The sequence below is a fragment of the Paroedura picta genome, chromosome 4, assembly GCF_049243985.1.
Source record: "Paroedura picta isolate Pp20150507F chromosome 4, Ppicta_v3.0, whole genome shotgun sequence".
NCBI classification, from domain to species: Eukaryota; Metazoa; Chordata; class Lepidosauria; order Squamata; family Gekkonidae; genus Paroedura; species Paroedura picta.
In genome coordinates, this window is record NC_135372.1 from 138,658,663 (window position 1) to 138,680,577 (window position 21,915).

Here is a 21,915-nt window from a genome sequence, read left to right on the forward strand (position 1 = left end):
TTCTGTCTCTTCAGGCCCACTTAAACTGAGGCCTGTATGGCCCCTTCCAACTCTATGATTCTATGATTCTATCGTATTAGGGTCACGTGATCACAGAGTTGGAAGGGGCCATACAGGCCATCTAGTCCAACCCCCTGCTCAATGCAGGATCAGCCCTAAGCATCCTAAAGCATCCAAGAAAAGTGTGTATCCAACCTTTGCTTGAAGACTGCCAGTGGGGGGGGAGCTCACCACCTCCTTAGGCAGCCTATTCCACTGCTGAACTACTCTGACTGTGAAAAAGTTTTCCTGATATCTAGCCTATATCGTTGTACTTGAAGTTTAAACCCATTACTGCGTGTCCTCTCCTCTGCAGCCAACCGAAACAGCATCCTGCCCTCCTCCAAGTGAGAACCTTTCAAATACTTAAAGAGGGCTATCATGTCCCCTCTCAACCTCCTTTTCTCCAGGCTGAACATTCCCAAGTCCCTCAATGTATCTTCATAGGGTGATGAGAAGACAAGAGTGACTGGAAAAGACAATAATGCCAGGAAAAGTTGAAGGTAGCAGGAACAGAGAAAGACCAAACAGGAGATGATGAGGGTGAAGAATAAGAGCTTTTTAAAACACATCCCACTTTTCACTACTCTGTCTCCAAGTGGCTTACAACTGCCGCCCCTTCCTCTCCCCACAACGAACACCCTGTGAGGTAGATGAGGCTCTGAGAGAACTGAGACTGACCCAAGATCCCCCAGCTGGCTTCATGTGGCGGAGGGGTGGGAGATCAATATCTGGACTGACTCCCTCAAGAAACCTACGGCCCTCCGTCTGCAAGATCCGAGCAAGGCTGTTAACAACTGAGACTTGGTGGGACTTAAAACAGAGCCACAAACATGGTGAGTGAGGACCATTAACATTTTTTACATGGAGAATTCCCCTAATCCCCATAATTCAACACCCCCCTTCCTTTCTACACGGGCCCCTTCCTTCCTTGACTCTGACCGGACCGCAGCAGGATCTGGATGGGAACTGTTAACCGTACCAAGGCTAGAACTGGTCCAGCCCTCTTCCCCTCCCCTCCCCTGCTGGTAACCTGGGCTGTCTCTCAACCCCCCTCGTTCAGCCCCCTGGTGCCTGCTCGCCAGCGTGCCTCTCCCCTCCTAACCAGGAGATGCAGGCTTCCCTGGAGGTGGAGGGGACTCCTTTCAGAGAGAAGGCTTAAAAAGTAGAAAGCAGCTTGTTGGGCCCAGGAGGAGTGGAAAGGAAAGAGAGGGGGACCTTTTTGGCTTTCCTGCGAAGCGGAGGAGAATTTGATGCGGGAGACGATGGCCGGAGTCTCAAGTTTTGGGTTACTTTTTCTCTTTCAAATGTTAGCCTTTTCCTCTGCCCAGGTAAGGCCATATATATATATATATATATTTATTTTACCTTTTGCTTTTCCAAGAGAAAAGATGTACGTCTAGCGGTTTACACTAGCTCCATCTTCTGGAATTCTTTTAAAAGTTTCACTCCTTTGTGTATCAGTGTCCAAGAACTGGGGCTTCTAAATTATGGGCAAAAATCAGGGGATTCTCCATGTCGATTAAGTAGAGAGTGATCTATATTAATCGCTTTCCTGTTGTCTGCTCAGCTAAGTCGGTTAAAGAATCAGAACGGAGAGTCTTTCTTTCATTGCATCCTGATAAATGGGACGGCAATTCTTTTTATTGATTCTGGCTCTAGATCAACAGGACGGTAGGAATGGGAAACAAACGGCACTCTTCCTCCTGCTTTTTAATTGGCAATCAGCATCCCAGCGTTGGGCTTAATTCATTTTTAGACGCTTTTTATTTGCTTGCGAATTTGGCTTACTGTAAAATAGGAAGGAACACGGGGGGGGGGGAGGAGAAGAGAGTTGAGGTGAAAGACAGAAGAAAAATGCTCGACATGAAAGCATTAAATTTCTCTGTGAACAAAACCTCCAGTGTCCTCAATTCCCAGTCTCTCCAGAGGTGTGTTAGATTCCCCCCACCGCTTCTTTTCCTCCTGCCACCGTTGGTCTATTTTGAAGTCATATTCAAGAGGAAAGCCCTTTATGCCTTTATGTTAAGCCCTTCTTTACGATCCTCTCCAAAAGGGTATTAATGACTAGATAATGCAGGGATTTTGTAGCAATGATCGCCCTTGGGGGGGGGGGAATTAAAACACTTTCTTCAGGCGGGGCGTAGGAATCCAGAGTCGCCTCTCATCTGTCTTGAGCAAACCTGGCTGTACAAAGGAACGTTTGTTCCTTAAGTCTGGTTGCGAGTTATTCTCGAGGGCTTTTTTCCCCCGCGCGCATATAGAGAAACATTTAGCGCTGGGTTTTTTTTCTTCGAGAAAGCCCAGACACTGGACACATTCAGAGAGCGGCTCCATTGGGGTAGAATTCCGTATGAACGCTGCCCACAGGAGAGACGGCTTTCTGCAACCGCCAGGCCTCATAAAGAAAAGCATTGCTATGTTGTTATATTTTCTAGTAGTCTCTCTCAACAACCACGCCATTCAAAGGGGGATTGTGAGGGGTCAGAGGCATGAAAACCAAGCATAGTCCTGGGACAGAATAAAGTTTGTTGCTAAAATGATTTGGTTTGGGGACCGCTGAACCGTTGGAGGGCTTAGATGGTATAACATTTTGTCCTACGTAAGCGTGAGGGAGCCGGAGCAGTCTGGCCCTCCAAAAGTAGACATTTTCCAGACATTTTCATAATGATGATAAACTAAAGATGGAATCATAGAGTTGGAAGGGACCTCATGGGTCATCTAGTCCAACCCCCTGAACTATGCACCACGCAGGACATCACAACTCTGTGATGGGTACAAAGAAAACCCTTGACCGCCCTAACAGAAGAGGGGTTAGTGTGGCAGACTTAAGCCAGAGAGTCTAACAGTGCAATCCTCAACAGAGTTATGCCTGAAGATCCCCTGGAATTCCAGCTCCTCTCCAGGCTACAGAGAGCAGTTCTCCTGGAGAAAATGGGTGTTTTGGAGGGGGGAACTCTATGACATTGGGTCCCACTAAGATCCCTATCCTCCCTGGACTCTGTCCCCAAATCTCCAGGAGTTCCCTAAACCTGACGCTGGCCACCCTGTCCCATTCCCCGCTGATGGCCAGGAAGGACTTTGCTACCCTAAGTGAAGGAGTCTAATTCTGTTTAGAATTGCTCAGATCAGTACTCGGTCGTCAAGCTTTCTTGGCAGACCTGGGGCAGTAGCTTAAGATAACTCTAATGAATGGGAGGCATCATCTGGACACAGTATTGGGGGTCCTTCCTGCTGGAAATTTCCTGCTTTCTGAAGCAGGGGTGGGGGATTAGATGACCCTGGAGGACCCGTCCAACTCGATGATTCTATGAATAATAAAAAAATATGACGGAGCAGTTTGGAAGAAAGATAACAGTGTAAACATGACTAATTTTTGTTGCTTCGGCGGTTACAAAGGCATGGGTTTTTCACATGTCTGAGGGGAAAAGAAGAGAGGGAATGACTAAAATCTCCGGATTAGAGAAAGCATCTTGGAGGGCAAAAATGTCCTGAGGCATGGAATCTGTTTCCAAAACGAGTTCCTTTGAAGGGGTAGCTTGAAGACAAACTTGAAGACAATCTGGGTGCCATAAGGGCTTTGGTGAAGATTAACCACCGTTCTCCTATTTGGTACGTTGAGTGCTACTCTATAGATCTGCAGTTATGTTGGTGTCTGCAGCAGGGATTAGGAAGTCCACTCTTGTATCTGAAATTTTGGATGTGTATCTGTGATCTAAAGCCTCATTGTCCTTCTCCCTCCCTTCCCAGACGCCAGGACTACGAGGCCCTGTTGGACCGCAAGGCCCCCCCGGACCATCTGGGAAGGATGGCATCGATGTAAGTCTGGGACAGCCTACAGTTGGCTTGAGGTAGAGGACAAAAGGGGTGGAGCTCTAGGTGGACAGATTTAATAGGAGGGCTGGAATGACTGACAGTTGTCCAAGGAAGGGCCAACCTGCTACTCTGTGGAAGGACTCCAAAATTAATGCTGGTTCATTTTCCCAGAGAAAATCTTCAACAATCTTTCCCCACGTCCCGATTATCTTGTCCATTTCAGGCATAAATTCTGACAGAGACACGTGATCCGATTCCGTTTTGGCGGTCTCTGTAACGATCACCTTTCACGGGACAAAATCCAGAAAAACAATATCTGATGAACCAGATCTGGAATATTTGGCTTTTCTATTATTATTATTATTATTATTATTATTATTATTATTATTATTATTATTATTATTATTATTATTGACATTGACATTGACATTGACATTGACATTGACATTGACATTATTAATATTATTTATATTTATATTTATATTTATATTTATATTTATATTTATATTTATATTTATATTTATATTTATATTTATATTTATATTTATATTTATATTTATATTTATTCCCCGCCACTCCCGGAGCCGGCTCGTGGCGGCTTACAAATGCCTGATAAAAACCCATTAAAAACCCCATTAAAAGGACACAAAACCCAAGACACAAAATCACAATAAAAGAGAACATGGCATAATATTAACCCACCCAAACCTACCTCTAGAGGGGGGAGGAAGGAGGGTTCAGGTGACTCAGGATGTTTCTTGGCACCAGAGGGTGTCCATTTTGAAAGCTCTTGAACCCCATGAATTTTAGTAATTTACCTTCAATCGATGAACCTTTGAGTTAGGTCAGAGTTAGTCATCCCTGGTAACGTGGCAGAGGTCTTTCGTTTCCGTGTTGCTTCTCATCGTCACAGATCTTCTAACCCGCTGCAGAATGAGGTTCAAAATCTGGGAGAAAAGAAGAAATGCCTAGTGCTGTTTAGACAAAACAAATTGTTCCACTAATTTCCCAGAGTGAGGCAAATTGGGCTACAAATTGCTGTCGGAAACTGTTCAAACTTGATTATCGACCCCCCCTGCCCCCCCTCCCATTTATATTACAAGGAACTGCTTGTAGCACATGCCTCGGTAGGAGAGCTGTGTTGTGTCAATGAACTTCATAGAAGAACTGTGCGTATTTTTCTTGTGAAATGAGCAGGTTGGAAGCTGCTCAGTTAAAGGGAGGAACTTGACACGGCGGAGAAGAGGGCTTACTATCAAAACAGTCTGCTAGGCTCTCCTTTTGTTCTCTCACCCTGTAATATAGTTATGCAAAATGTCAGACGTTACATAGTATCCGACTCGGGGTTTCTTATTTTTAATTGCATTGGCTGCCGTTTGCAGGGTCGGGGAAATTCCGAACCCATTTCTAGCCCTGGACCCAAATGGGTACGTCTGGCTGGCAGGGCTCTTCGCTCTGTGGGTAGGAATTTGCTGCTTGTCCCTGGCCACCGGGAGATGCACCTGGCCTTGACCCGGGTCAGGGCCTTTTCAGACCTGGCCCCAACCTGGTGGAATGAGCTCCCGGAAGAGCTGAGGGTCCTGATGGAGCTTTCAATATTCCACAGGGCCTGTAAGATGGATCTCTTCTACCAGGCTTTTGGTTGAGGCTGAGCTAGGAAGAACTTCTCCCTCCCTTTGTGGTCCCGTAATACTCGTTGGGACATATCTGTAGCTGCACCCTGGTGATTTCGGACTGCAGATGTGGGGGCCGGGGGTGGGAACGGTCTAGAGCAGGGGTAGTCAAACTGCGGCCCTCCAGATGTCCATGGACTACAATTCCCACGAGCCTCTGCCAGTGTTAAGTATGGAGATGAGCTATAATTTCAGGGGAACCCTATTCTCCCTCCCTCCCTTCCTCCCTCCCTCCCTTACTTCTTTCCATGGGTTGCCAGCTCTTGGTTAGAAAACACCCGGAGAATGAAGCCAAGAGTGGGCGGGGATGAAGCAAAGAGTGGGGATGAAGCCAAGAGTGGGCGGGATTCTGGAAGGGGAGGGGCCTCAGTGGAGTAGAATGCTATAGAGTCCACCCTCCAAAGCAGCCATTTTCTCCAAGGGAACTGACCTCTTTAGACTGGAGATGAACGGTAAAACTGGGGGATCCCTACTCCCAAAGTCTCCAGGTATTTTCCAACCTGAGTTGGTAACCCTAAGGAGATCCCCAGGTGACATCTCCAAAGGAGAACTAAAGGAGATTTCCCCATCCAGGTGGCAATCTGAAAGGAGATCCAAAGTGGCTTCCAAGAGGCAGATTAGGGCCATGGAGATCCACTTGTAATTTGCACTGAGTTGAAAGGTCTTTACTTAGGCCAGAGACTCCACCATGTGAAGTGATCCCAGGCTGATTCTGCACTTACCTTGTTTTTTTCTGTTGTGGATCCTGTTGAATTCAGATCGATTTGAACTCAGGTCTTCCTCTATCCCCCCCAATGAAACAGAAAGTATTCTGCACTTGATTGGGGAAGTTCAGAGTGGGGAGAGGAGCCAAACACAGCAGGAGTCTCTTTCTTTCTTTTCTTGAAAGGGGGGGGGGGGGTTGGAGAAAGTAGAGGAGGGGAAAATAAATCCAAGAGGCAAATCTCTGCTGAGAGAAGTTAGAGCTTCTGGAGCGCAGTCACTTTAAGACAAGCCTTGCAACCGGGAACCAGGAAGTCTTTGAACTGACACCCTGGCCAATCAGGAAAGACTGCTTTGCTACAAGGCATGGAGAAGGAAGTTAATTCACCAAAAGGAGAAATCTTCACACTTACTGATGGCAGTTTTTCAAATATCAAGGGTTATATCCACTTCTGGATATCATGGGGGAAAGGTAGGGTCACTGCAGGTCAATCCTGCATGTTGCAGAGGGAAAATTCAAAGCGCCCAAAATCAAAATGGAAATTGAATTAAGTGGAGACCGGAGTGATTTATTTGAGCTGGCAGTAGGGAGAAAGCCCCATGCAGACTATGCCCCATAATACCTTTTCACGGATCACATAGTATTGGACTCTGGCAACAATGCAACTGCAGGGGTCAATTAATTGTTTTAGAAAACAAAACTTTCAGGTCAGTGGTGAGATTTAACCAACCGTCTGGAATGAAAGCAAAATTCCACAGTCGGTGCCGTGATTAAAAACTAGGGAACATTTCTTTCGAAAGAGCATATGGCTCCTTCTTTTCCTTTGATACCTGATTTGCTTTATGAATTTCAACCCCCTAATTTAAAAAAAAAAACAAGTCATCCCTCTTTTTTAAAAAAGACAACGAATGAACTTGACATGACATAAAGGTAACGAGGTAATTGCTTCGCTCCCAAGAATAGAAAAGTCTTGTAATTCTGTCAATCAAAATGATTGACTTTGAAGATAATAGTGCGTTTGTCTGTGCCGAAAATATCAGGCTTTAAACAGTATCTCCCCCATCCCCTTTTATTGGGGCGGGATGTAGACTTTGGGGGGGATAAACGAACTCCTGAAAATGGGGGCTTGTGCTGGGGTCGTTAATTGTAACTAATTAGTGGTTGCTGGTAATGACCTGGCCTCTTTCATAAGGTGGTTCTTTGGAGGAGTGGTTTGGATTCAGATGACCAAGGCCAAAAGCCTCAGAGCACCTGGCACCTGATTGTACAATGCTAGACTAAACTCTGTGGGTGAAGGTTGTAGGAAGCAGGGGTGCCAACCTCCAGGTGGGGTCTGGAGACCTGAAATCTCATCTCCAGATGACCACTCATTACCACCCTTCCCAGTCTTTGCTCCCCAAATCCTCAGGAATTTCCCAGTGTGGAGTTGGTAAACTTAGACCACCTCTGGTTCTACCTGTTGAAGATGCTACTGGATTATTACAACAATCTGAATGCACCCAGAGAGATTGGCAACATCTGTGAGGAGACCAACTCCAGATGTTCATGGACTACAATTTCCAGGAGCCCCTGCCAGCAAATGCTGGCAGGGGCTCCTGGGAATTGTAGTCCATGAACATCTGGAGGACCACAGGTTGACTACCCCTGCTCTAGAGGTATAAATAGTCAAGGTAGCTTTAACTACGGTTGGATGGACATCTCCTAGAATTATAGCTGTTGTCTAGATGACAGAGTTCAGTTCTCCAGACATATGGGAACTGTAGCCCATGGACATCTGGAGAGCCACAATTTGGGCACCCCTGCTTTGGAGGCTGGGCTCTTCCCCTTGGAAATCCCCCCTCCGCAGACTCCATCCTGATATCTCCAGGGATTTCCCAACCCTGACCTGGCAGCCTCAGTATCCATGCTAGATGTTGGCACCCAGAGAGATTGGCAACATCTGTGAGGAGACCAACTCCAGATGTTCATGGACTACAATTTCCAGGAGCCCCTGCCAGCAAATGCTGGCAGGGGCTCCTGGGAATTGTAGTCCATGAACATCTGGAGGACCACAGGTTGACTACCCCTGCTCTAGAGGTATAAATAGTCAAGGTAGCTTTAACTACGGTTGGATGGACATCTCCTAGAATTATAGCTGTTGTCCAGATGACAGAGTTCAGTTCTCCAGACATATGGGAACTGTAGCCCATGGACATCTGGAGAGCCACAATTTGGGCACCCCTGCTTTGGAGGCTGGGCTCTTCCCCTTGGAAATCCCCCCTCCGCAGACTCCACCCTGATATCTCCAGGGATTTCCCAACCCTGACCTGGCAGCCTCAGTATCCATGCTAGATGTTGGCACAGGATTCCTCTCTAGGCATAGCCCAGGTAGGCCCAATCCCTGGAAGTTATCTAGTATTTGGATGGGAGTCCTCCAAGGATTTGAATGGCATTCCTCCAAGGAACAATGGGGGTCAGAGGTGGGCAAACCACCTCTGAACATCCCGGACTAGTATTTGGATGGGGAGTGTTTGGGGAGGGTAGAGTTTGGAGACGGGATGGCTTGGCCTGCCATTTCCAAGCTGGGAAAGTTATGGAGATTTGGGGGCAGAATGTGGGCGGAGCTTGTGGATGGGAGGGAATTTAACTGGGATGTGAGTCCATCAAGTCCCCCCTCCGAATTCGCCATTTTCTCCAAAGTAACTGATCTGTGTAGTCTGTAATTCTGGGAGGACTCCAAGTGCCCCCTGGAGTTTGGCAACCTTTATCATTGGGGTAACTCTTCTGTTTCTGAAAAGGAGGAAGAGACTGGACTTCCCGGCTTTTCGCTAGGAAGCTGCTGCTCACTTCTGTCTTCACTTGACCTACTTTCTCCAGGCAATCGAAGCATCTGTCTTGTTTTTGTTATTTTAGGATATCTTTAACCTTTTTTGCCCTGTGGGGAAATTTCAGCACAGGGGGAAGAGAACAGTTGGCATGCTTCCATTGGCTGGCTTGGATCCTATAAACAACTTCTCTGCTGTCGATTGCAAACATTGATCTTGTACTAATGGAGCAAGGGAACGCACACTCAGCAACAGAGGCATTCTAGTGCATGATGTGGGGTTTCCAGGTCACCCTTGATCAGTGGTGAGGGACAGAGGGTGGGGTTTCCAGTTCCAAATGGAGAAATCCCTGGTTTTATTGAAAATGAATCAAACTGGGCTGCCAGTCCTAAAAAAAATGAGAACACAAAACCACGGGACTCTGAAAACACCTTGCAATGGTTCATCAGATAAGACTGGCAAGTCCTTGACTAATGGACTTTCTAATGAACTCCACCCAGATGTAGGATAAACATTTCCTAATGGAATTGCTAATGAACTCCACCCAGATGCAGGAAAAGCATGTCCTAGTTCCAGTCCATCCCCTAGGAGTCTTCCCAGATGAGACCGAAATGTGAAATGTCACACGCAAAATACACACACCATGAAGAGATAAAATGCCCAGTAACTGTTCGTACACTCCACACTCTGGCACACTTTGCCATGTCCTACCTCTGAAGATGTCACCACAGTTAATGGTGAAACATCAGGGAGTAAAACTAACAGACCATGGTCACAAACCCAGGGAAACCCATTCTTGAGATTTGGGGATGGATCCTGGAGAGGATCTTTTCTTCTGAGGTGTCTTTTCTTCTCTGTCTTAAGTCTGGTGTCTTTTCTTCTCTGTTTAGGGAGAGCCTGGCCCACCTGGCCTGCCTGGACCACCAGTAAGTATTTCCCTAATTCTTTTCTCAAAGGGTTGGAGCACACCCACTAGGAAAAATGGGGTTAGACCAGGCTTTCTCAACCAGGGTTTCATAAAACCCTAGGGGTTCTTGACACCCCTGGAATGGTTTGCTGAATGAGTAGGAGTTAATTGTTTTTTTAATATATTTGTTTAAATTTATTAAACAATTATTGGGTGATATGACCATATATGGTCAAGTCGACCAGCCCCTCACCAAAATGACCAATGAAGGGGCTGGAGGGGGTGGGAAGGGGAGGGGCCTTAGGTGGGCGTGTCCACAGCTCTGCTTCCCAACCATGTTCTGCACGATCGTGTCACTTCTGTGGTTCCCTGAAGCCTGACAGATGTTTCAGGGGTTTCTCAATGGTAAAGAAATGGAGCACGGCCAGGTTAGGCACTAGAAATTGTGGTCAGGAAGAAAAGGAAAGGGGCGTATTTGCCCCCCGGGGAAGAAAACCAATCAGAGCGGCTTCTGGTTCCCTTGGAAGGAATTTTACAAGGCAGGATGTGGGCACAGAGTCTCAGACGCGTGAGCTGTAATGCAGGACCATAGAGATGCCCCAGAAAGGCAAAAGGGAAGACATCATGAATGGGGAAATCTCATTGTGTAAAATGTTTAGGGCGGAATGCATTGACTCTAAGAACATCTGTGCTGACCTTCTATCGCCTGTCTTCACATTATATTGCTGTGATTGTTATATTAACAGTGCCTGCCTCTTACTCTGGTTTAGGGGCCCAAAGGGGCAGCGGGGAAACCAGGAAAAGCAGGAGACGCAGGTTTACCTGGCCTTCCAGGGGTGGATGTAAGTAACATTCCTTTTGTTGGTTTGCTTGCGAGAGCTTTCCCAGAGTGCATTGCAGCCTTCCGAAAGTTGCATCTCCAAGAGATGCTCAACTCATTTCCTGCCGTTTCTGGGCACTGAGACATAAGACATTGTGTTGTCTAAGAGGATAATTTGGCTTTTAAAACAGCTTGCTGTCCCTCTCCCGCATTTCTTCTTTGAGTTTCAAAGGCAACCATTCCATGAATATTTTTCATCGGTGGTAAAGTGTCTTAATTATGCTCTGAAACACCCAAGTGGGGATTTTATTCTTTGAATTATGGAGGGTGTAAGCCAGGGGTTCACAAGCTTTTTGAGCCTTTGGGTACCTTTGGAATTAGCAGGCACAACCACAAAATGGCTTCCATAGAAGGTGGAGCCGGACACAAAATGTCTGCTGCTAGAGGCAGAGCCAACCACAAAATATCAGGGGTCGAGGTTATATATAATTCTAATAGTAATTCTTCTGGTTAACAGCCAATCAGAAGCTCCATTGGGCAAAAGACCCATCTAGATCAACCTACTTTCTAAAAGTACTTGGTGGGCTCCAAGAAAGGTATTGGGGTATGCCCTGGCACCCATGGGCACCACGTTGGGGAAACATGAATCTTATTGAGGCTGGGCTGGGAGATGTGTAAAAAGAAATGAAGAAATCTTTCAGTCCAGAAATCTTTCAGTCCAAGTGGCTTGAAGTGGCTTGAAACACTGGTACACTGTAGACCTGAAGTTGACTGCAAAATTCAACAAAAAAGGTTAGCAATCCTATAACAGTCTACCCTACCAACAGGGGCAGAGTGGATGGGAGTGGTATGGGGAAAATATCTACTAAAGACCTGCTTTAGGGTTACCACTGATGGAAGTTCTAGGCATGGCTTGGCTGGAGCTTGAACTCAGAGCGGGGGACATGGGGGTATCTTTGGCAGACACCATGACATGATAGATTCAAATGAGTAGCCGTGTTGGTCTGAAGTACCACAACAAAATCAGAGTCCAGTAGCACCTTGAAGACCAACAAATATTTATTCAAGGCGTGAGCTTTCGAATGCAAGCACTCTTCCTCAGACTATGGACTCAGACCATGACATGATGTCATGCCTGTCTAGGAATTGCAGGAAACTCTATGGGATAACCATAGTATTTTCATTTCCTCAGAAGTGATGCCATGCTGTCATTGATACCCTGCCCTCTTTTCTGCTACCTTTGGTCTCCTGTTGGTTGACTTGATTTGGCCTGGTAACGCTACTTCAATGTAATAGTAGCAAGATAGGTTTCGCCTATTCTTTAAAATAATGTGCTTACTTTGGATTCCACTCCGGCACCTTAGTCCTTTGACTACCTCTTTAAAAGTTCCCCTTTTTGTGGGGAGAAATATGAGGGGGGTTATAAACAAATAGCAAGAGCCTCTTGTGGCGCAGAGTGGTAATGCAGCAGACATGCAGTCTGAAAGCTCTGCCCACGAGGCTGGGAGTTCGATCCCAGCAGCCGGCTCAAGGTTGACTCAGCCTTCCGTCCTTCCGAGGTCGGTAAAATGAGGACCCAGCTTGCTGGGGGGTAAACGGTAATGACTGGGGAAGGCACTGGCAAACCACCCTGTATTGAGTCTGCCATGAAAACGCTAGAGGGCATCACCCCAAGGGTCAGACATGACCTGGCGCTTGCACAGGGGATACCTTTACCGTTACCTATAAACAAATGGAAATTCTTAGAACTGTAATTTCCTAATCCTGTTTTCTTGGCTGTTCTGCCTTCTTGTTCCTTTTTCTCAGGGTTTGACAGGAGTGGATGGCCCACCTGGACCACTTGGACTACCTGGAGAAAGAGTAAGTGTCAAAACCTTGTTGGGGAGAGGAGCACATCACAGAACCATCCATAGCAAAATGTTATTCATCCCCCCCCAGGAAAATCAGAATAGTATTTTGTTTATCTTCAGTCTTCTGTATAGTCCCACAATGGGACTGTGCTTGCACATGCCAGCCATTGGAGGCTCTCTTCCAGCTACTCTGGTAATTTTTTTTACCATTCCAAGCTGAAGCCCCCCCCCCCCCCGGCAGAGTTCATTAAAGGCCCTTATCCTTTCCCCTTTTTTCACCACCACGTTGTACAGTCATGTTTTCTTATGCACTGATTGTCATGAATTTCTTCCTGGGAACTCTCCCCTCATTGGGAAATGTTGCAGAAGGCTTTGTTTAAAAAATGTACCAAGGAAAGTACAAAAATGACTCATTTGGATGAACATCTACTCTGCCTTTTCTGCTTGGGTGAGACTCATAATACAGCCATGTGCAAGATTTGCCTCCAGTTTGCTACAAAAGTCCACTCTGACCAAGCATCATGGTGTTACGCTTGCTTTTCATTGAGGTGTTTTCTATGCAGGCACACATTCCCTCCCTCCTATCTGATGTGTTCACAGGATACAGTTACATTCAAGATACCTGGGGCAGCTCAGGAGGACTGAGGGAAAGGGGGAGCTCCTCCCTGCAGACCACGTGACCATTAAACAGGAAGACAGCCTCTAATGAGCTCTGCAGAGGAGGGGCTCCCCCTTGGAGTAGCAAAAATACTACAGGAAAAGCCACTGATTCAAGCTAGTATTTGGCCACAGCCTTCTGCAGATATTCACTCAATGAAACCAATCAAGTCGGAACTCCAAATGGCTGCCAAAGCTCTTAACTGTCTCCAAAGGTTAATAAGCAACCAAATTCAGCTTCTAATGCACTTTGCTGCTTCTCCGCATGTCCTCTGACTTGCTTGGTTTTATTGAGAGAATTTCTGTGGAAGACTGGCCGAAAACTAGTTTGAACTGGTGGCTTTTAAAAAATGAATTATTTACCCTTTGATTTTGATCATTTAAAGAGCCTCTTGTGGCGCAGAGTGGTAAGGCAGCCGTCTGAAAGCTTTGCCCATGAGGCTGGGAGTTCGAACTCAGCAGCCGGCTCAAGGTTGACTCAGCCTTCCATCCTACCAAGATCGGTAAAATGAGTACCCAGCTTGCTGGGGGGTAAACGGTAATGACTGGGGAAGGCACTGGCAAACCACCCCGTATTGAGTCTGCCATGAAAACGCTAGAGGGCGTCACCCCAAGGGTCAGACATGACTCGGTGCTTGCACAGGGGATACCTTTACCTTTACCTTTTACCTTTGATCATTTACCCTTTGGTTGGACTAGATGGCCCATGAGGTCCCTTCCAACTCTATTATTCTATGATTGTTGGTTACTGGTCTGAAAAATGTGTATGTTATACTATTTGAGACCATGTTGTTTTTAAAAAGACTCTCAATTCTTGTCATGCTTTATTTTGACTAGTTTATGGTTACAAAGTAGCGCTGAACTGTTTGTATCTTTACTGGCTTGGTACGTGGCTGCAATGTCTGTATTGATGGAGCATTTTGTCTGATATGTGGACCTTTTGGCTTACCTGCCAGAAGAGTGGCTACCAGCACTCTGTTATGAATTTAGTAAAAAAAAAAAATTACAAGTTGATTTTTATAGGATTACAGCCTGTTCTTTCAGGGGGGGATTCATTATGTTTTCTGAATCTCTGAACCTGTCCATCTGATTAAGGTTTCTCTTTAAATTTAATGGGGAAATAAAAGCATTGCTAATCTGGTTTGGTATGCAAGATACAGGGGGGGCTCCTTTTGATCTCCAGATAAACCAACAGTTACTTGGATGCTTTCCCAAAGCTGCTTGTGTGTCCTTTGACATTTTTGATACAGTTTTCTTGCTCCCACCCCCTCTAAATAACCAAGTCCCTCCATAGAATTCTTTCAAAGACAATCATTAAAATCTTTTCTGCCAGTAACCTTGAGAGGTCGGTGTTTATGTTGTTTTGAAGAGCTTCTGTTGTCAGCTTTATGAGAAAAATCCCCTAAGAAGGGTGGGGATTTGTTTGTTGTGGCTTGGGGACAAATCACCGTTTGACAGCAGAAGTGACTTTTATTCCTGCTGCGTCGTGGGATCTTTGGCGAATATAGTGGAGTTTTGCCCAGTCGTAGAAGCGAGACACAAAGTGCAGCAAATAAATCTCCCAAGAAGTATATTGTCCCAAAAGGTAGACACATTTATTCAAGTGAATCCAGTTCACATCCAGGTTGCGGTCAAAAGAAGAGAAAGAAATCTAATCGCAAAAGTGCTTTCTGTATCGCAAATGGCCAGCTTGTCTGGAATCATGAGTGTGGGAGTATGAGGATGTTGCATCTACAGGACCGTTTATGCACTGGAGGTTTCATGCCAGGCTGCAGGCTGGAGTTTTAGTCATGGCAGGTTGCCCCACCTCTTCCTGCACCCACATAGGGGAGCATTTGGCCTGGTGCACCTCATCCGGCCTGCATTTGTGCTCCTGCATGAGAGCTGGGGCAGTGAAGTTCCCAGTGCATAAACGGTCCAGGAGAGTCCTGCAGAGACATGAGTCTCTATGGAAGGCCATGAGAACAGAAGGAGAGGACAAAGGAAGAGAGAGGAGGAGGTCAGAAGGCAGCTCCCAGGTTAAGACAAAGGGAAGCATCTCATTCAAGGAGGAGGAAGAGGATGCAGAGTTGGTTTTTATACCCTGCTTTTCACAGCCCGAAGGAGTCTCAATGTGGCTTACCATCACCCACCCTTCCTCTCTGTACAATAGATTCTGAGAGAGCTCTGAGAACTGTGACTAACCCAACGTGACCCAGCTGGCTGCAGGTGGAAGAGTGGGAAATCAAACCCAGTTCTCCAGATTATAACCCGCTGTTCTTAACCACTATACCATGCTGGAGAGAACACTTGTATACACTTAGGCGGATTCTGCAGTTACTTTGTTTTTTCCGTTGTGGATCCTGCTGAATTCAGATTAATTTGAACTCGGATCTTTCTCTATCCCCCCCCCACCCCCAATTAAACAGAAAGTGTTCTGCACTTGATTGGGGAAGCTCAGAGCAGGGAGGGGAGCCAAGCACAGCAGGAGTCTCTTTTTTTTCTTGAATGAGGGGGGGAGAGAGGACTGGAGACAGCAGAGAAGGGGGAAATGAATCCAAGAGGCAAATCTGTGCTGAGAGAAGTTAGGGTTTCTGGAGTGCAGTCACTTTAAAACAGGGAGGGAAGCCTTGAAACCAGGAATGAGGAAGTCTTTGAACTGATGCCCTGGCCAATCAGGGAGGACTGCTTTGTTACGAGGCACAGAGAAGGAAGTTAATTTGCAAAAAAGAGAAATCTGCACACCTACTGATGGCGATTTTTCAAATATCTAAGCTGATACCGACTTCTGGATATCATGGGGGAACGGTAGGGTTATTGCACAGTTGGGACAGCTTATGGATAGATGGTTGGACTTTGTGGGAACAGAAAGCTATGGTTCTAAGAGAGAAAAATGGAGGCTCTAGGACTGTGAACTTGAATCCACTGTCAGGTTTTCGATTGCAAACGTGATCTCCAAAGCAGAACTTAGTTCTGAGAAGCTGATGGAGCGAAAGGAAGAAAGCAATCAACCTCACTTTATGACTAGCTGGTAAAAACTGAACAGCTTGTGAATCTTTATGCAGCGTTGAGCTCAGGAAACGATGGTTGTGAATGGGGAAAGCACAAGGGGTTGGCAGGCCTTCGGTTAGTTTGATATCCAGCCGTTTACCCGTTGTCAGGTCTGGAATTTAAGAGATCTCAATTGTCCAATGTTCTTGGCTCAGGTACATGCTGCAAAAGATCTGGAGTGCCAGGCCCTGCATGAAGGATGAAATAGCAGCAATTGTAAGGAAATAACAAGGGCATTACAGGTGTATTAAGGTACGCACCAAGGGAGAAAGAAATGTGGGGGTTACAACTTTGCTTTAACAAGCAGTTGTAAAATTGCTACTGCCGCATTTATTATTCTTATGATAGTTTATGAAATTATGCATGGGGTGGAGAGAGTTGGCAGAGGGAACTTTTTCTCCCTCGCCCAAAATGCTAGAATCTGAGGACATCCAATGAAGCCGATGGGCAGTAGGTTCAGGATACAGAAATTTGCAGAGTATGAATCAAAGGTGGAATTAACCAGAGGTCCAGCTTTGAACTGTTTTTGAATTTTGCAGTCTATCTTGAGTCTCAAAAAGGGGAAGAAATGGTTTTTATACCCTGCTCTTCACTGCCTGAAGGAGTCCCAAAGTGGTTTACAACCACCTTCTGCAAATACCACATCAGACACCTTGTGAGGAAGTTGGGACTGAGAGAGCTCTGAGAGAGCTACTTTGTGAGAATAGCCCTAAGAGAACTGTGACTAACTCAAGGCCACACAGCTAGTTGTACATGGAGGAAGAGTGGGGAATCAAACCTGGGTGTAGTCTGCATGGGGCTTTTTACCCACTCCCAGATCGACTAAATCCCAGATCGACTAAGTCTACACTGAGTTCAATTTCCATTTTGATTTTGAGTGCTTTAAATTTTCCCTCTGCAACATGCATGATTGATTCGTGGTGACCGTACCTTTCCCCCACGATATCCTGGAGTGGATATAACCCTTGATATTTCAAAAACTGCCATGAGTAAATCTACATGTGTAGATGTCTTCTTTTTGCAAATTAACTCACTTCTCCATGCCTTGGAGCAAAGCAGTCTTTCCTGATTGGCCAGGGTGTCAGTTCAAAGACTTCCTGGTTCCCGGTTGCAAGGCTTGTCTTAAAGTGACTGCGCTCCAGAAGCCCTAACTTCTCTCAGCGGAGATTTGCCTCTTGGATTCATTTCCCCCTCCTCTGCTGTCTCCGATCCTCTCCCCCACCGCCCAGCCCAATTCAAGAAAAGAAAGAGACTCCTATTGCACTCGGCTCCCCACCGTGCTCTGAGCTTCCCCAGTCAAGTGCAGAACTCTTTTCGTTTCAATTGGGGAGGAGGGGATAGAAGAAGAACCGAGGTCAAATCAACCTGAATTCAGTAGGATCCACAACGGAAAAAACCAAGTATGTGCAGAATCAGCCCTGGTTCTCCAGAGTAGAGGCTTACACTCTTAACCACTGCACCAAACTCTCTAACCCAGGCTTTCTCAACCAGAGCTTCATGAAACCCCGGGGTTTCTTGATGGCCCTGAAAGGGTTTCTCAAACGGGTGGGAGTTAATTAATTTTTTAATATTTTCTTAAATTTGTTAAATATTTATTGGGTGATATATTTACCCCACCTCCCCAAATGACCAAGGATGGGTCTAGCTGCGGTGAAAAGGGGCAGAGCCCCATAGTGGGCATGTCCACAGCTATTCTTCCCAACCATATTCTGCATGATCGCCCCACTTCTGGGGTTTCTCGAAGCCTGAAGAAGGGTTCCAGGGTTTCTCAATGGTAAAAAAAGTTGAGCAAAGCTGCTCTAACCTGTTAGCAACAAGTGGCATGAGTCAGTTGCAAGGACAGACAGTGTGAGTTTAATCAGCTGCCTGTTCGGAAGAGCTTTTATGAGAAAAGAACTACTATGGAAGGTGGACTCAATAGCAATATACTCCACAGAGATATCTCCCCTCCTCAAAGCCCAGTCTTTGCAGGCTCCACCCCAAAACGTCCAGGAATTTCTCCACCTGAAGTTAGCAACCTTATCAGAGGATGACAAAGAGACAGAAGCCAGTGTCATGATCCCCTAGTTCCTGACCCGCGGTTTTCGTCTTTTTTGAGGTTGTTTTATTTCTTTATGTTCCAGGGTCTCCCACTGAGTTGTGGCATCTCTCTGGGTCCTCCCAGCAACACCCCTCCCATCTCCCCCTTACATTTCAAAGGCCCATTCCGCACTGTTCTCTTATCTCCTCACCCCAAGGCTGGCCTCCCCGGCAAGGCAGTCTAAACACCAGATGGCCGGCTGAGCTACTTTGGCACCTTCAAGATCAGGGGACACTATTGCCCTTTTCCTGTGTGAATCCAGGTTCCCGCCAAAAGCCAATTCTGTGCCCCCCTTCCCAAAGCCCAGGTATATATTCTATGCAGTCCCCCTTCTCGGCGTCTCTGTCAAGATTAAAGCTAAATCTGCTAGGTCTCAACCGCTTGGTTCCTGCCAGCCAAAAGCTGATCTTTATACTTAAAATAATGTTAGAGGCACAAAGATGACATTAAGAATAGCAGTATTTGGAAACCAGGTGGCTCTTGGATGGTAGTGTTCCACCCCCCCCTCGCAATTTCTTCTACTACCCCCCCCCCGCCCCGAAAAGGCAACGTCGTGAAACTCAAACCTCACCAAAAATGCAACATCTCAAAAACTCAGTGCAATTTGTTCTGTTTCAATTCTTCAGGGAGCCATCGGGCCTCCGGGACCGGCTGGAGCAGCTGTAAGTGAATATCCGACTTGATCTATTTTTCGTAACGCGATGGAACATTAACTGTGCAAATGTTTGCATGTCACCGGTGAACAAGAGGGAGCAGACACCGCGAATGTGCGCTCCATCCGTTAGAAGGCTGGGGAGATGATGGAGGAGGAGAGGAAGAGGTTCTCTGAGCTGTCGGCCTGAGATTTCCACCGTTACTTTTGCAAGAGGAAGTCCCAGGCTCGGGAACAAGGGGAGTGGAATTGCACCTAGCCCACGCAGGCACATTTAGGTTCTAAAGCTTATGACAAACCTCTGTCTTCTCCCAAGCCCTGGGGGTTGGATTGCATGGACCGGTGCTAGTAGCAGTGAAGTATTCCTTTGGTGGAAGAGGCTTCGCTTCGACACATGAGCCTCTTCCATTGGGGGAAGACTGTCTGATCCAGAGGGCAGGGAACTGCTCAGCAAATAGACCCTGTCGGTTCCAACCCCTTTTATCAAAACAGGAACAAAAATTGTGTTGATTAAAAGTGGAATAGACATGACTGGGAGTCCTTGTATAACATCTGAACAGATTATGGCAGAAATTCTCAGCGGGGGCTATACGGCTGGCAGATTTGAAGGAGTCCACAGGCTGGAAAACGTGAGAAGGGGAGCCCAAAGTGTTTATGGGGGACCCTGGTAACCGATCCGATGCAATGCCCTTTTTGTCACGTATGAAATCATTAATTGCTAGAAACTCCGACCTTCGTCGAGGGAAAGAAAGGAAATCATGCAATCCGTTCCTTTGGGTGTGCTTGAATTAACGCATTCAAGGGAGGGAAAAAAGGACATATAATTTTCTTGGTCGAATGTTACAGAAATCAGTCTCGTGTGTATATATAAGGCAAGGTTCATTGAGTATAGTTTAGGCGTTTCTGAGCCTAGCTCATTTCACGAGCGGTCCCCACTGCCGCAAAGGGCCCTGGAAGCGGATCTCTTAAAAGGGAGCAAAAAGAAAAAGGCTGAGAGCAGCTGGATTATAGAATCATACCCCCCCCCCCACACACACACATTACTATAACTGAGGGATAGCCATGAACTATGCAGGCAATCACTATGCAGTGACAAATTCCTAGAGTAACCCATAGGCCTGAAGCCTATCTTGCTTAAACAAGAAGACCCACTGGAAATAATTCACTCTTTAGCATTAAGATCACAGAAAAGTACTAAAGGCTTCCTCGAGAGCCATTTCTGTAAAAGGAAGGGGAAGGTCATGGCTCTGCAAATGGTGGCCTGTTTTCCAAAGGGTGCTTCTTAACATATTATTTCCCCCCCTGTTTTGCAGGGCAGAGGACTTTCAGGACCTCCGGTAAGTAAGGCCAGCCCTCTTTAGAAAGGAGATTTCAATCATTTGTCTTTTTCTTAGGCAGCATAACCTTTTTACATCTCCTGACAGTATTTCTACTCAGTGCCTCTATCCAGGCAGTCATAGCTGTTGTGTTCAGTCCTTGTTCTCACTGAGTTAAATGTTTTTTAAAAAGGTATCATTTGCCTTGGAAGCACAGAAGCCTTACGCACTATCCCCAATCCTCCATGTTGCCCAGTAAAGGCGGGAAATGTTGTTCAAACAAATCCCAAAGATGATCTAACTGCAATGGTAATAAGGGTAAGAAATTTTACTTACAAAAATGGAAGCAGATTACGCAACACATCCATGTAGGTACATTTAACTTATTGTGAACAGCTAACGCCAAAAAGGTTAAATTGCTACAGCTCCAAACCACTGGATTCTTGCTTTTTTCTCTTGCTACAGACAAGCAAACATGGATCTATCTCTGTATCAATCTCCTAAAGTGAGCAGTGACTCATGAAAGATCCTCCCTTGCCAAAGAGGCTAGATACGCCACTGGCTTGTATGCAGATCTGAAACAGAGTCGATGTCAGCTTGCACCCTTGGCCTTCTGGGTGGAAGAGGCAAAGATGTGGAAGCATGCCTCTAAAAAGACGTAGAATGTAAACCTTCTTGCTTCCCACCTAGTTACAGCCATCAGTTTTGAGGGCTAGCAGGAGAAACCAGCCCAATTTGAAACCTAAAATCTTACTTGGCAGGGACTGGCTGTTCCATATATGTAGGCTGGAGATTCCTTGTGGCTATTTTATGGTGGGCGCTTTGTTGTCTCTCTTTCGCAGGGACCTCCAGGACCCAGTGGTCTCCCAGGCGCAAACGGGTTTCAAGGACCACCGGTGAGTGCCTCTTTCACCTGGAGTTTCCTGTCTGCACTGATCTCCCTGCTGCCAGCATTTGCTGTGTCGTCTGCCATCTTCATGTATCTCCACAGCCCATCGCCCCCTGACCATACTTCCTCATATTCTAACTCTGATCCAGCCAGCAGAGAAAGAGGTGGGGGTTCATAGCAGGGGCAGCTGCGTCCTTTGTGTGCTGTTTGCTCATTTCTCAAAAGCATCTGGTTGGCTGCTGTAGGAAACAACGTACTGGAATTGGATTACTGCCCTGCATTGGAATGAGTGAGTCAGCGCACATGGGGGCGCTATATCACTCTACGTGTGTATAGGTTGGATGGGATGCCTCTCTTTGTCGTCACCTGGGAGCTGCCCTATATTAAAGAGCTGGTTGGCTCTTGGTGAAGCTGAAACTAGCAGACTGCCTTCTTCACCCTGTCTTAAGAAGAAGCAACTAGAAATAATTAACAATTAACAACTAAACATCCCGGGACTTCTGTCGTATATATTTTGAGGTATTCCACAGACAGTACCCTGAGGTTACATTTCTTGCACTTGACCTTAAGTCCAATGGACTGGAAAGGCCACAAAACCTCTTGTTGGCATGCTGCAAGTTCAGTGTCACATGCTGCAAGATACCAGAATGTCATCAATATACAGGTGATGCCTGGCTTG

General features: G+C 46.3%; 1 protein-coding gene across 1 annotated transcript in view; it reads left to right on the forward strand.

The window, feature by feature from the left end:
* The first annotated feature begins 1,079 nt into the window (after positions 1 to 1,079).
* Positions 1,080 to 21,915, forward strand: part of COL9A3 (collagen type IX alpha 3 chain) — a 60,299-nt gene continuing 39,463 nt past the window's right edge. The window contains exons 1-8 of the mRNA XM_077335811.1: positions 1,080 to 1,370; positions 3,790 to 3,858; positions 9,926 to 9,961; positions 10,713 to 10,784; positions 12,569 to 12,622; positions 19,006 to 19,041; positions 20,345 to 20,368; positions 21,190 to 21,243. Of these exons, the coding sequence (XP_077191926.1) occupies positions 1,293 to 1,370; positions 3,790 to 3,858; positions 9,926 to 9,961; positions 10,713 to 10,784; positions 12,569 to 12,622; positions 19,006 to 19,041; positions 20,345 to 20,368; positions 21,190 to 21,243 (423 nt within the window). The 5' untranslated portion in view covers positions 1,080 to 1,292. The remainder of the gene's footprint in view (positions 1,371 to 3,789; positions 3,859 to 9,925; positions 9,962 to 10,712; positions 10,785 to 12,568; positions 12,623 to 19,005; positions 19,042 to 20,344; positions 20,369 to 21,189; positions 21,244 to 21,915) is intronic.